We start from the raw sequence: 11,440 nt of genomic DNA on the forward strand, positions 1-11,440 counted from the left end.
ATTGGTGGCCTGGGCTGTATCCCCCTTGTCCCCAAGCACTGGTACTGTCACCCTCTTGTGATGTCCCTGGTGCCCCCAGCCCCAACACTGTGTCCCTCCTGGGGACACTGCCCTCACCCCATCCCAAGAAGGACAGGCTCTGGGGCCAGATAAGGGTTTATTTGGGGGGACACTTGTAGCAAAACTCCAGAGGACACAGGGAGAGGGCGTGTGTCCCTGGAGGGGGTCATATGCGGGTGTTCAGGCTGTCCATGTACTCCTGCAGAGCCTGCAGCCGGGCATCGATCTCAGCCAGTTCAGCTGAGGGCTCCTTGGAGAGGTTCTCTAGGGAGGCCAGTGCAGGAAAAAAGGGTTAACAAAGGTCTGGATTGGGGTATCCCTCAAATATCTGGGGGCTCAGATGGGGCCTCACCTTTACCAGGGCGCTTGGCAGCAGTCCTGCAGACTGGCAGCTTGTGGCTGGCAGCTGGGCGAGGCACCTGGGGGGCAGATTGGGGGTCACCAGTGACCTCCTGGTCCCCCTGCTTTGGGATGAAGAGGGGTGGGGGAGCCCCCAAGGGGCAGCCACTCACCGTACAGGGGCCATTGCAGAGCGAGGTGCTCAGGGGTCTCCGTGTACGGGTCACTCTCCTGTCCCTGCCCAAGGGCGGTGGTTAAAGGGTGCTGGAAGGGATGCCCAAGCATCCTGCCCAACCCCAGCGTTACCTGCAGGGCACGGGCTCGGGGTGCTCATGGGCTTTGCTGCCAGGGCTCCCTCCCAGGCGCCAGCTCCGGGAGCTATCAGCTGCAGGGAGAAATGGGGATGGGGGAGGTTGAGGAAGGAGCCCCAGCACGCAGTGGGTGCACCCCCAGCCCTCCTCCTGTTCCCCACTCACCAGACGAGCTGCGCCTGTGGCTCCTCGCCGGGCTGCTGCTGCCAGAAGCCACTCCACGCCGCTGGCTGCACCCAAAGGAGATGGTGGTCAGGGGGAACGTGGGGCTCAAGGGAGGAGGAGACCCCCACGTACCAGGGAGGGACGGTGACGAGCTCTCAGCACCGCTTACTTTCTGAGTTCAGCCTCCTTCTGCCGGCGCTGGCGGGCCCTGACAAAGGCAGTGGGGTCGAAGCGTGGTGGGCGGGAGCCTGGCAGGGGGAGGCAGAGGAGGGGGTCAGGGTGAGGAGAGGGTGAGCCGTGTCCTGTCTCCACTCCTGGGTGTGTGTCCCCAAGTGTCCCACACCTGCAGGCGACAGGGACTTCGGCGAGGGGTGGCTCCGGCTGCTCCTGTGGCTCTCCAGGGATGCCGAGCGTCGCTCCTGGGCACGTGGGGCCGGGCTGGCAGATTTCTGGCGGCTGCCAAGAGGACCAGTACCATCAGGGGGGGACAGGGGCACACCCCATGGTCGTGAGGGTCCTCCTGCAGGGTTCACCCCGGCCTCACCCCCTCCTGCAGGAGGCCAGTTCAGCTGTCAGGTTCTTCACCCGCAGCTGCAGCTTCTGCTCTGATGCCTTTGCCTGGGCCAGCTTCGAGGGGGGGAAAAAAGGCTCACTGTGCATCTGGCAGCCCCTGTCCCTCCCCAGAGCAGCTCCCACCCCTCCCAGCCCACCTCTGCAGCCAGCTGCCGGTACTCGCGCTGGTGCCGGGTCTCTGCTGCCCGCTTCTCCTCCAGTGCCTTCCACAGCCTGGGGGGGAATGGCAGAGGGTGGTCTGGGGGTTCCTTCCTCACCCTGAGAGACGGGAACCCCCCAAACCCTTCCGGGTGTCACCGGCCCCACTCACGCGTCCCGCAAGTGCTGCGTCTCCTCCAGGCGCCGGGCCCGGAGCTGCCCCAGCTGCTCCTGCAGCTCCCGCACCAGCGCCACAAGGTCCGGCCGCCCCGCGTAGGGCAGTGGCAGTGGGTAGTGGATCCTGGAGGAGGTGCAGGAGGTGAGGCTGGAGTCACTCCCCCGTGACCCCTGCCTGGTGTCCCTTGTCACCTATCGAACTCCACAGAGTAGATGAGGATGAGGTAGCGCTTGGAGTTGAGGGGGGAAGAGGTGGAAGGGGGAGGCCGGGTGACTGCTCCCACTTTCCGGCTATGCAGGGTCTCCAGGTCGGCGAAGGTGAGGAGCTCCAGGCTGACGGAGTCGCTGCTCTGCAGAAAGTTTGAAAAGCAGGCGGGCTCGGTGCGACACACACCCCACCCCAGGTACCCCCAAAACGCCGAGTGGGGGAGCAGCACGGCCACACCTGTGTCAGTGCCGACTCCAGCATGCTGCAGAAAATGCCAAACTGCTTGAAATTCCCCGTTTTGCGGGTCAGGTCCTCGATGACTGCGAGAAGCAGGGGGTATTTCGGTCAGTGGCAGCCGTGGGAGATCCCCTCAGCCCCCAGGGCCCCTCCGGCACTCACAGGCGGCATCGAACTCGCCCCTCCACAGGTCGCTGGTGCCGTGAGCCTCCACCTCCACCCGCAACGCGGTGCGGGTCAGGGTCACCCGCACCGTGTGTGCCCCGGGCCGGAACGCGCACTCGGCCTGCAGGAACCGCGGCTCCCCCATGGCGCCAGGGGCTCTGCGGGCAGAGGGCACCCTCGGCAGACAGCGGCACCCCCGGAGCACAGAGGGCACCCCCAGAGACAGAGAGGGTACCCTCGGGCAAGGGGACCCCGCTGGAGGGCTCGGGACAGGTGAGCTGGGCTGGTGAGTGCAGAGCGGCAGCGAACGGACGGGGTAAGGAGCGGAGCCCACAACCGCACGAGCGGAGACCGGACAGGACCTTGGAGCTTTTGTTGACTTGGGCTCCGCTGGGGGCGGGCGCAGCTCGAAGGGGTGGAGAGAATACACAGGAACAAGGGGAGAGCCGTGCTGCCTGGGGAGCAGTGGGAATCCCAGGGCCTGGCGGGCCTGTTCAGGGGGGTACCGAGGGAAAGGAACCGGGGGTGGCCGGGGCCCGCGGTTACGCTGCGCCGACAGATACCGGGAGCGGCGCGGCCGCACCGGGGGAGCCTCACCGCCCGCCGCGATCCTCCGCGCCTCGGCCGCGCCCCGCCTCATCGGCTGGCCCCGCCCCGCCCCCGCCTCATTGGCTGGCCGCGCCGCCCTCCGCCGCTCATTGGCTGCCGGCGCCGCCCGTCACCGCAATGCCGTTAGCCGCTCTGCGCTGCCCGCCAGCCTCCCGCTGCCATTGGTTGTCAGGCGAAGCCCTCCTCCTGTCCCCGTTGCGCCATTGGTTAATGGAGCTGTCATTCATTTTGGGGGCGGAGGCGGAGCTACGCCTTCTCGTGGTCGCTGAGGGGCACGCCCGCCATTGCTCATGGCCGCGTCCCCTTCCCATGTGGGATTCGGAACGGGGTTACTGGGCCTCGAGCAGGAGATCTGGGCTGGATTTGGGGGCACGGACAGAACCTGAGGCAGTGCAGGAGGGCACGGACAAGAACCTCGAACCTGTTTTTATTAACCAGTGAGAGCCTGGGGGATGCCCCCAGAGGCCGCGGAACTGCACTAGAGAGCACCAATGTTTGGGAGGATCCCCCCCCAGATTACAAAGTATCCCCCTGAAATGGTTGGAAGGGGCAGCCCCAAGGCTCCCCTTGGATATATTGGGGAGGAGAGCAAATACAGCACAGCCCAAAACTGCCCTGGGGCCTTCCAGCAGCTTTTCTCAGGCAGGACTGTGCCCATGGGTTTGTCTGGGCAGTGGGTGACACTGGTGGCATTGTGAGCGCCCCAGATCCAACTTGGGGCCTTCAAAATGACACTCTGGGCCCTCTAAATGGGTCTTTGAACTTCAGAAGCATAAACCTCGGAATGTATAAATGTGGTTTTGTAGCACGAAAATGTCGCTTTGGACCTTGGTCTTCCACGCGTAGGCTTTGGTGATTTAAAAGCCGTGCTGTTTCGCTTACTTTTGAGGATTGCATTGTGTAAATAAAGGTTTGAAAAGCTTGGGGCTGGATCTGAAGAGGAACACTTCAGACCTCAAGCACAGGCAGAGGCAGGACGAGAGGCGCAGGGCACAAATCCAGACCCAGAGTGACTCGGGAGATGTTTTTTACTCTGGGGGTGACTTGGGCGGGTTCTGGGCTCTCTACCCGGGCAGGACTAAGAGGCCAACTGGCCACAGCTGTGGTGGTCACCCTGGGGCTTCCCTTGGAGCCCAGCACACCCTGAAGGGCCCTGCTTCACCCAAGGCCTGTTAACCCTGTCGGGAGAATCAATCCACAAACATCAGAGCTTTGTGTCCAAAAAGGACACAGAGGAGTCCTTTTTCTTTATTCCAATAAAGGGAGAGGCCATGGGGCATTCCCCTGGGCTCTCCCCAGTTTTTGGAGGACGCAGCCTCCTTTTTATCCCAATTTCCCGGCCGCATTTCCCTTCTCTCTTTCCCCATTGCCTGAGGTACTTGAGAGGTTCAGACTTCCAATACGCCTGATACCAGAGATTTCCCTCTAATGTATAACCCTCCCTTTTCATTTTTAATTCTTACGGAATTTAGGGTTTTCCCCCACTGCTTCTTTCATCTTTCAATATCCAATTCCATTTATCAGCAAACCTAAAGCTTATTTGTAAAAGCAGATATCTTTTTTTTCCATTCGTCAGTGACTGGAATCCTTCCCATTGTTTCTTTTACCTCTCAAGTGCTGGCAGATAAAACCAGCAGACCCACAGCCGGTTTGGAAAGACAAATCCGCTATTCCCCTCACCCCCAAGCCCCTCTGCGGCGCCACGCTGGTCTCTGCTGTTCCCTCGGGAGCTCTCCGTGGGGAGGGACTGTGGCAAGCACATTTCTCTCTGTGCACCTCGATAAAAAAATCCTGAGAGGGAGAGAGAAATGTGCTTGCCACAAGGGCCAGCGGGCGATGCCAGGGACGGAGGGGCGCTCACCGAGCCCCCCAGGCCAGCGCGTGGAGCCGCCGGGCAGCGTCGCGCAGCCGCCCGCGGTACTCGAGGCGGCGGTGCAGCCCCGGCGGGACGGACGCCAGCCCCCCTCGCAGCCCCCAGCAGCCCGCAGCGATGGTCCCCGTGGAGTCGCTGTCCCCGCCGTGCAGCACCGCCCTGGCGCACAGCTCCTGCCAGCTCCCGCCGGCTGCCAGCAGCGCCTCCAGGGCCACCATGGGGGCGTCGTGGCCGCTGCGCCCCGGCCACCCGTCCAGTGCCCAGCCTAGGTACTCTGCGTCCCGCTCCGCTGGGGATGGGAGGGATGGCACCCGCGGCGGGCCGCCACCTTCCAGGAGCCCGCGGGAGTCCAGGTACCTGCAGAGACATGGGGACATTGAGGTCGCTGGGGACGCTGGTGTCACCAGACAATGGGGTCAGCAGTGAGCTGGGGGTCACCGGGCTGCAGCTCTCCAGCAGCCCCTGTGACCCCAGAGAGCTGTGGGGACACTGGGGACAGTCAGGAAAGCTCGGGGGGGTAGCCATGGGCATCCAGTTAGTGGATACCAGTAACACCGAGAAAACTCAATGCCCAGGAACACAGAGGTCACTGTCCCTGAGGATGGCATCTCTGGCAGGGACACGATGGGCACTGCCAGCCCTGTGGACAGCCTGGGCATCAGGGTCAGCAGTGGCACCAGTGACACCGCTGCGATGCCCTGCCAGGACCGTCAGACAGCCTGGCTGGCACCACTGGCACTAATGGACCCCTGAGCCCTTTCCAGTATCCTCCCCAGCCCCTCCTTGTGCTCCCAGTGTCCCCCCAGAACCCTCACAGTGCCCCCTCACCGGTGCCATGCCTCCCCAAAGAATGGCCAGGCAGCAGCATTGTCCTCCACGGCCACCCCGGTGCCCTCCACGTAGTCCCATGCCAGGGGCAGGACCCGCAGCAGCTCAGCCCCCCAGCGCTCTGGGGGTTCGCCCCGAGCTCCCAGTGCCCCAAAGAGGGCCACTGCCAATGCTCCAAGGTACCCTGTGGGGACAGGGGCTTCAGGGGGGTTCTGCTGTCCCCTCCAGCCCTCCCTGCCAGGCTGGCACTCACCAGTGGGGTGGTGGTGGGTCATGCGCCCGCTCTCGATGCTCACCCGGATCAGAGTCGGCAGCTCCGAGGCATGCGGGTACCTGCACTGGCATCAGACCAGTCCCCACTCCCCTGCTCCTGCATTTCCAGCCTTGTCCCCATTCCCATACCACCACCTTTGTCCCTGCTGTCCTTGTCCCTGCTGTGCCCATTCTCCCAGCCCCATCACTTCCACGTCCCACTCTTAGCTGCTCTGTGTCCCTCTTTCCTATTGCTGTCCCCATGTTCTCTGTCCAGCACCACATGTCCCCAAGTCCTGGGGACCTGTGTCCCTCTTTCCTATTGCTGTCCCCATGTTCTCTGTCCAGCACCACATGTCCCCAAATCCTGGACCTTGTCCTCTCCAGCTCCATCAACCCCATGTCCCCACCCCACTCTGTGTCCCCATTCCTCTCCCTCTGACATCCTCATGTCCCTCTTCTCCCATCCCTTCACGTCCCCTCCCCTCCAGCTCTGACACCCCCATTTCCCCAGCCCAAACATCCTCATGTCCCCACTCCCCCAACTCTGACACCCCCTTATCCCCATCCCATGTTCCTCCCCGTGTCCGCCCTTCCACTCATTCTAACACCCCACATCCCTGTCCCCATCCCCCCAGCTCTGATACCCGCGTCCCTGTCCCCGAGTGTCCCTCAGTGTCCCCGTGCCCACCTGAGGCCAATGGCCAGGCTGCGCATGGCGGCCCCGCAGCCGGTGCCGCGGGGGTTGAAGGGGATGCGATAGCCCTCGGGCTCCCCCGGCCGCAGCTGGGAGGTGCCTGGGGGGACACGGGGCCGTGAGGCTCCCTGAGCGCCCCTGCCTCTCCCCGGATGCTCGGGCCCTGCTCACCTAGGATGCTGCTGGGTCCGGGCTTGCGTCCCTCCATGTCCCCCATGGCGGCCACATAGCGGCGAGCCAGCTCCTGCAGGAGGGGTTCCCCCTCCAGGCCTGTGCAGGGTGGGAAGAACCCACCTAGGTTACCCAGGCTGGCAGGGAGAGGCCCCATGAACCCCCCAAAACTGAAAGGGGAGAAGAAGACCCCCATTGCACCACCCCCAGAAATGTGGGGAAAGGGAACACTGCCCCACAGACCCCCCAAACTGCAGGATGAGTTTAGTGGATAATACTTTGTCTATTCGAGCTAGATCTCATAAGCTCTCATAGACAAGTATTACACCCTTGATAGCTCAGCTACCTCAGGTGGCATAAAAGTAGCAGGATGGCTCCTGTGACAGTGTTGGAAACAAAAAAGTTTTAATAAAAGGCAAAATAAAAAAGCTCTTTACAGAGAAAAACTGAGCTAGAGCAAGAGGTTCTTGCTCCTGCTAAAACACTTCACAAAAGCGATTTACTTCTTTTGTTCTCTTCTTTTTCTAGTGAATTGCTTAGGCGGGACCTTTTGGCTTCTGTGCAATTGGCTGTCCTTAAGTTTGAGGTGAAGTCCCCAAGGTCCTATGAGGTGTCTTTTAATCAAATTGAGGAGAGAAACTTCTGGGCTTTTGTCCTTTTTAAGGAGACAAAGGGTAACTTTTTTATTCCGTCAACAGGGGCCACATTCCTACAAGTGGAGAAACGGGGAATCTTCCTGAGCACTACAGACTGAATGAGAAAGGGGTACCCTGCCCGGTTCCCAAAGTGGGAGGGGGAAATATCCCTGTCTCCAGCACCCAGTATAGGAGAAAAGGGCACATAAATGAGGAAAACCACACACACATAGACACACAGTCCCCACGCCACCCCCACCTAGAGGAAACAAAGATACACATCCCCCCAAGCCTCCCTAAACCCCTAAAAAGGTGGCGGGGGTTAAATGAAGATGCCCCAAAGCCCCCTCCAGAGCTGGACAACCCCAGCAATCCTCCAGCTTGAGTCAGGGACGTCGTGGGGACCTCCCCAGCATATCCCAGGGCTGTAAGGGGACACCCAGCAGCACCCCCAGACACCAACCACGCAGCCCAAGGAACACAACAGGGACGCCCCCACCCCTTAGGGGACATTCAAGGACGCCCCCCTGCAGTGCCAGCCTGGGGTACAACGGGGACCCCAACCCCAGGGACCCCTCCCTTCTGTCAGTGGGGTGTCACAGAGTCCCCTCACCTGTGGCCAGCCCCTCGGCGGTGGCGAGGTGCAGGACGGTGTCATCGCTGACGGGCCACTCGGGGGGCTCCAGGCTGATGGCTGCCAGCCCCCCCAGCTCGGCCAGCTCGCCGTGGATCTGGGGGCCCGAGGTGCAGTATTCCCAGCGGGCTCCCCGGTAGCCCAGCGCGTCCCCCACCCCGCTCAGCACCATGGCCGCCTCGTAGGTTTCCACCGAGGGCACCCTGGGGGAACAGAGCGTTCAGGGGGTGCCAGCGGCGGGGGAAGCCCCAGGGATCCCGGTGCACTCACGTCTCCTCCATGGTGGAGCAGCTGGGAACGCCTGTCAGGCTCAGGGCAAGGGGCCAGGGCTGGCCAGGGGCCCTTAAGGGGACCAGAACACTCTGGGGATGTGGGGACAGGGCTGCTGCCCCCACAGCGAGAAGAAGGCAGGGAGGGACTCCAGGGCCATCCTGGGTGGGGGAGGCAGAGGGAAAGAGAGGCTCCAGGGGCCCCAAATCTCTTTTTAGGGACAAAGCTTTAAACTGTGTGGCAACAAAGCATCCTTTGAGGGCACAAAACTGAACTTCAGGGTTCAAACTGTTTTCAAAGCTCAATTTTTAGAGCCCCGGGCCCCCTCTTTAAGACCCAAACCCTCTTTTGGAGGGTCCAAAACCCTCTTTTACCACTAAAGTTTCCACTGGAGTGCCTGAAGCCCTCTAGTCAGCACCAAAGCTTCACTTCTTGGGGCCAGAGAGGTTCATGGTCGTTTGCAGGGTTGTTTGTAGCATCTCATCTATTAATTTTTTTCATGCCTAAAGCCTCCATTTTAGGGCCAAAATCCTAATTTTTGGGCTCCCAACCTCTCTTATATTAGCTGTTGCATTTTAGGGCACAGAATTTCATCTTTTGGGTCAAAAGGCTCATTTATTGGACAGAAATCCTGCCTAGGCTACAAATCCACATTGGGATGGTCCTAAACCCCATATTTCCTTCTGAAGGTCTTAGTTCTGGCTTCCTAATCAGCTCCTTTTAGGCTACAAAGTCTCATTTTTAGTGTCCAAAGAATGTTTCAGTTCACAACTTCTCATTTTGTGAGTTCCAAGCAGGGTTTTTCCTCTCCAAAGCCTTCTTTTCAGGCAATTTGGCTCTTTTCCCAGTTAAAAAAAAACAAACAAACAAACAAAAAACACCAACAATCAAACCTCTGTTCTTTCTTGGTTGATCACACTCTACAGAAATTAAAGTGCCACCTCAGACTGGGTTTGGTTCTGAAGGCAAGTTTACTGTCTGAGTCATAACCTCCAGGCTGATGATCATGAAATAACAGAATTCTCACTAATTGGTGAAACCAGGAGAGGCACCAACAAACCTTCCACATTGGGCTTCTGGAGGGCAGACTTTGACCTTTTCAAGAAGCTGATTTGGAAAGTTCCTTGGGAAGCAGCCCTTAAAAACAAAGGGTTCCAGGAAGGATGGATGTACTTCAAGGAAGTAATCCTGAAGGCACAGCAGCAGGCTGTCCCTGTGTGCTGCAGGATGAGCTGTTGGGGATCACAACTGGCCTGGATGAGCAGGGAACTTCTGAAGGGACTCCTGTTCTTCGTGTCCAAGCCTCGTTGTGGGCGAGTGAGCAGCTGGCAGAGCTGTGCAGGTTTCTGCAGTGTCTCTCTGAGTGCTTCCTTACTAGAGACTCGGAGGAGAGTCAGGGCGGCCTGCTGGTGCTCTTTGTGCAAGCTGCTCCCTCCTAGAGACACTTTTGGTACTTCCTGCACTCCTCTTCTTCCTCTCTGGCATTGCAGAAGTCCGATCACCTGCTCCTCCCTCCTCCAGGCTGACAGTCTGCCCTTGTCACTGCTGGAGTGGCGCGAGTCCCCTGACCCAGCACCACTCCTGGAGTCCTCTGCCAGCTTGCTGAGCATCCTCTCTGCCCCAGCATCCAAAACAGGATCAGCCCCTGACCCTTGGGAGGTGCTGTTTGTTCCTGGCTCCATACTTGTGGCCCACCCTCAGGGCCTGGCCCTCCAGCCCTTTTCAGTCACTGTTGGCACATCCAGCCCACGTCCCTTCCAGTGACTTTATATTTAAAAGCAACAGATTGCTAGATGGGCACATGAAAGCTCTCAAAATCCCATCACACAACCATCACACTGTGGGTATTTCCACCAGCTGCCTCAAAACCTACAAAGAAGGAAACACCCTGTAAATTATTCATACAATGTCACAACCCGCCAGTCGGAGGCATGATGTTCACTGGAAATTGTCATCAGGCTCAACAAAGACACTGGATGATGTGTCATGGAATTCTTTATGTTTTATTGTTGTCATAACTCTGGCAACCAGCCAAATATTTAGGCCCAAAAGATGCTGGCTAACAAACCCTTAAATTCTGCATTAGGCTTCCGTGAGTGGTGGCTGACAAGCCGTTAATTTCGTGTAGTACATTTCAATAATTTCTCAACTCCCACCACAAGCTCCTCCAAAGTGCTGGCTAACAAGGCACAACACACTTCCACAAGCTCCCTCAACTAACTTCAGTCTGGAGCACGGGGTAGAATCATTGCCATGCTTTGCCCAGACAAAGCAAAGGAGGGGAGTAATAAAAACAGAAATGGGAGAGAAGACAAAGCTTATCACCAGTCCATGGATCTCCTGTTGGTTCTAGTGTGGATGGTCTAGAGCAGGTCTTGCAAGACAAAAAAAGCCAGAGAAAAAGAGGAAAAAGAGCTGGGGGGGGGGGGGGGTGTGTGGAATTGGCTTCCTTTTATAGTTAACTTGGTGCCTACCTCTGACACAGACTAAATTTTTTGTGCTCTGCTTCAGGGAGTCCTTGTAGATTCCTCTGGGATTCAGTCATTTTCTTGGAGTGACAGAGAGAAGATTTCACCAAGGTCAGCAGTGGTAAGTTTAATTACCACCAGGTCTGCTACTGTCAGAGCAAGTCCTCATCTTAGATATTAGGAAAAAAAAATCACTGAAAGAATAATAAAGCACTGGAATTGTCTTCCCAGGGAGGTGGTGGAGTCACCATCTCTGGATGCATTTAAAAAAAAACTGGATATGGCACTTGGTGCTGTAGTCTAGTTGAGGTGTTGGGGCATGGGTTGGACTTGATGGTCTTAGAGGTCTCTTCCAACCTCATTATTCTGTGATTCTGTGATTTTGTGATCTTTTTACCCCCTCTGGCCTCCACTTCACAGAATCCTAGAATTTGGATGAAAGAAATCTCATTCCAACCTCCATGCCATGGGCAGGGACACCTTCCACTGTCGCAGGCTGCTCCAAGCCCTGTCCAACCTGGCCTTGGACACTTCCAGGGATCCAGGGGCAGCCACAGCTGCTCTGGGCACCCTGTGCCAGGGCCTGCCCAGCCTCACAGGGAAGAATTTCTGCTCAATATCCAAAGTAAA

General features: G+C 58.5%; 2 protein-coding genes across 3 annotated transcripts; both read right to left on the bottom strand.

Moving 5' to 3' along the window:
- Positions 1-140: 140 nt before the first annotated feature.
- CCDC61 (coiled-coil domain containing 61) lies at positions 141-3,001 on the bottom strand. 2 transcript variants are annotated; one of them, XM_053994881.1, is made up of 14 exons: positions 2,937-3,001; positions 2,371-2,531; positions 2,209-2,291; positions 1,956-2,113; positions 1,759-1,887; positions 1,586-1,661; positions 1,420-1,502; positions 1,219-1,331; positions 1,045-1,123; positions 876-940; positions 706-784; positions 573-636; positions 413-479; positions 141-324 (listed from the first exon to the last, which is right to left on the bottom strand). In XM_053994881.1, the coding sequence occupies exons 2-14, from the start codon at positions 2,516-2,518 to the stop codon at positions 227-229; spliced, it is 1,242 nt and encodes a 413-aa protein (XP_053850856.1). In that variant the 5' UTR covers positions 2,519-2,531; positions 2,937-3,001; the 3' UTR covers positions 141-226. The 2 variants fall into 2 exon arrangements, with proteins under 2 accessions (XP_053850856.1, XP_053850857.1); XM_053994882.1 differs by having other exon boundaries at positions 2,971-2,988.
- A 1,287-nt stretch (positions 3,002-4,288) lies between these two features.
- On the bottom strand, positions 4,289-8,394 carry LOC128816905 (ADP-ribosylhydrolase ARH1-like). Its single transcript, XM_053994884.1, has 7 exons — positions 8,343-8,394; positions 8,052-8,275; positions 6,804-6,902; positions 6,627-6,732; positions 5,937-6,016; positions 5,684-5,867; positions 4,289-5,212 (listed from the first exon to the last, which is right to left on the bottom strand). Exons 1-7 carry the CDS (start codon positions 8,351-8,353, stop codon positions 4,840-4,842), a joined length of 1,077 nt encoding a protein of 358 aa, XP_053850859.1. The 5' UTR covers positions 8,354-8,394; the 3' UTR covers positions 4,289-4,839.
- Between the last annotated feature and the right edge of the window lie 3,046 nt (positions 8,395-11,440).

The sequence above is a fragment of the Vidua macroura genome, chromosome 19 (genome assembly GCF_024509145.1).
Source record: "Vidua macroura isolate BioBank_ID:100142 chromosome 19, ASM2450914v1, whole genome shotgun sequence".
Lineage (NCBI taxonomy): Eukaryota > Metazoa > Chordata > Aves > Passeriformes > Viduidae > Vidua > Vidua macroura.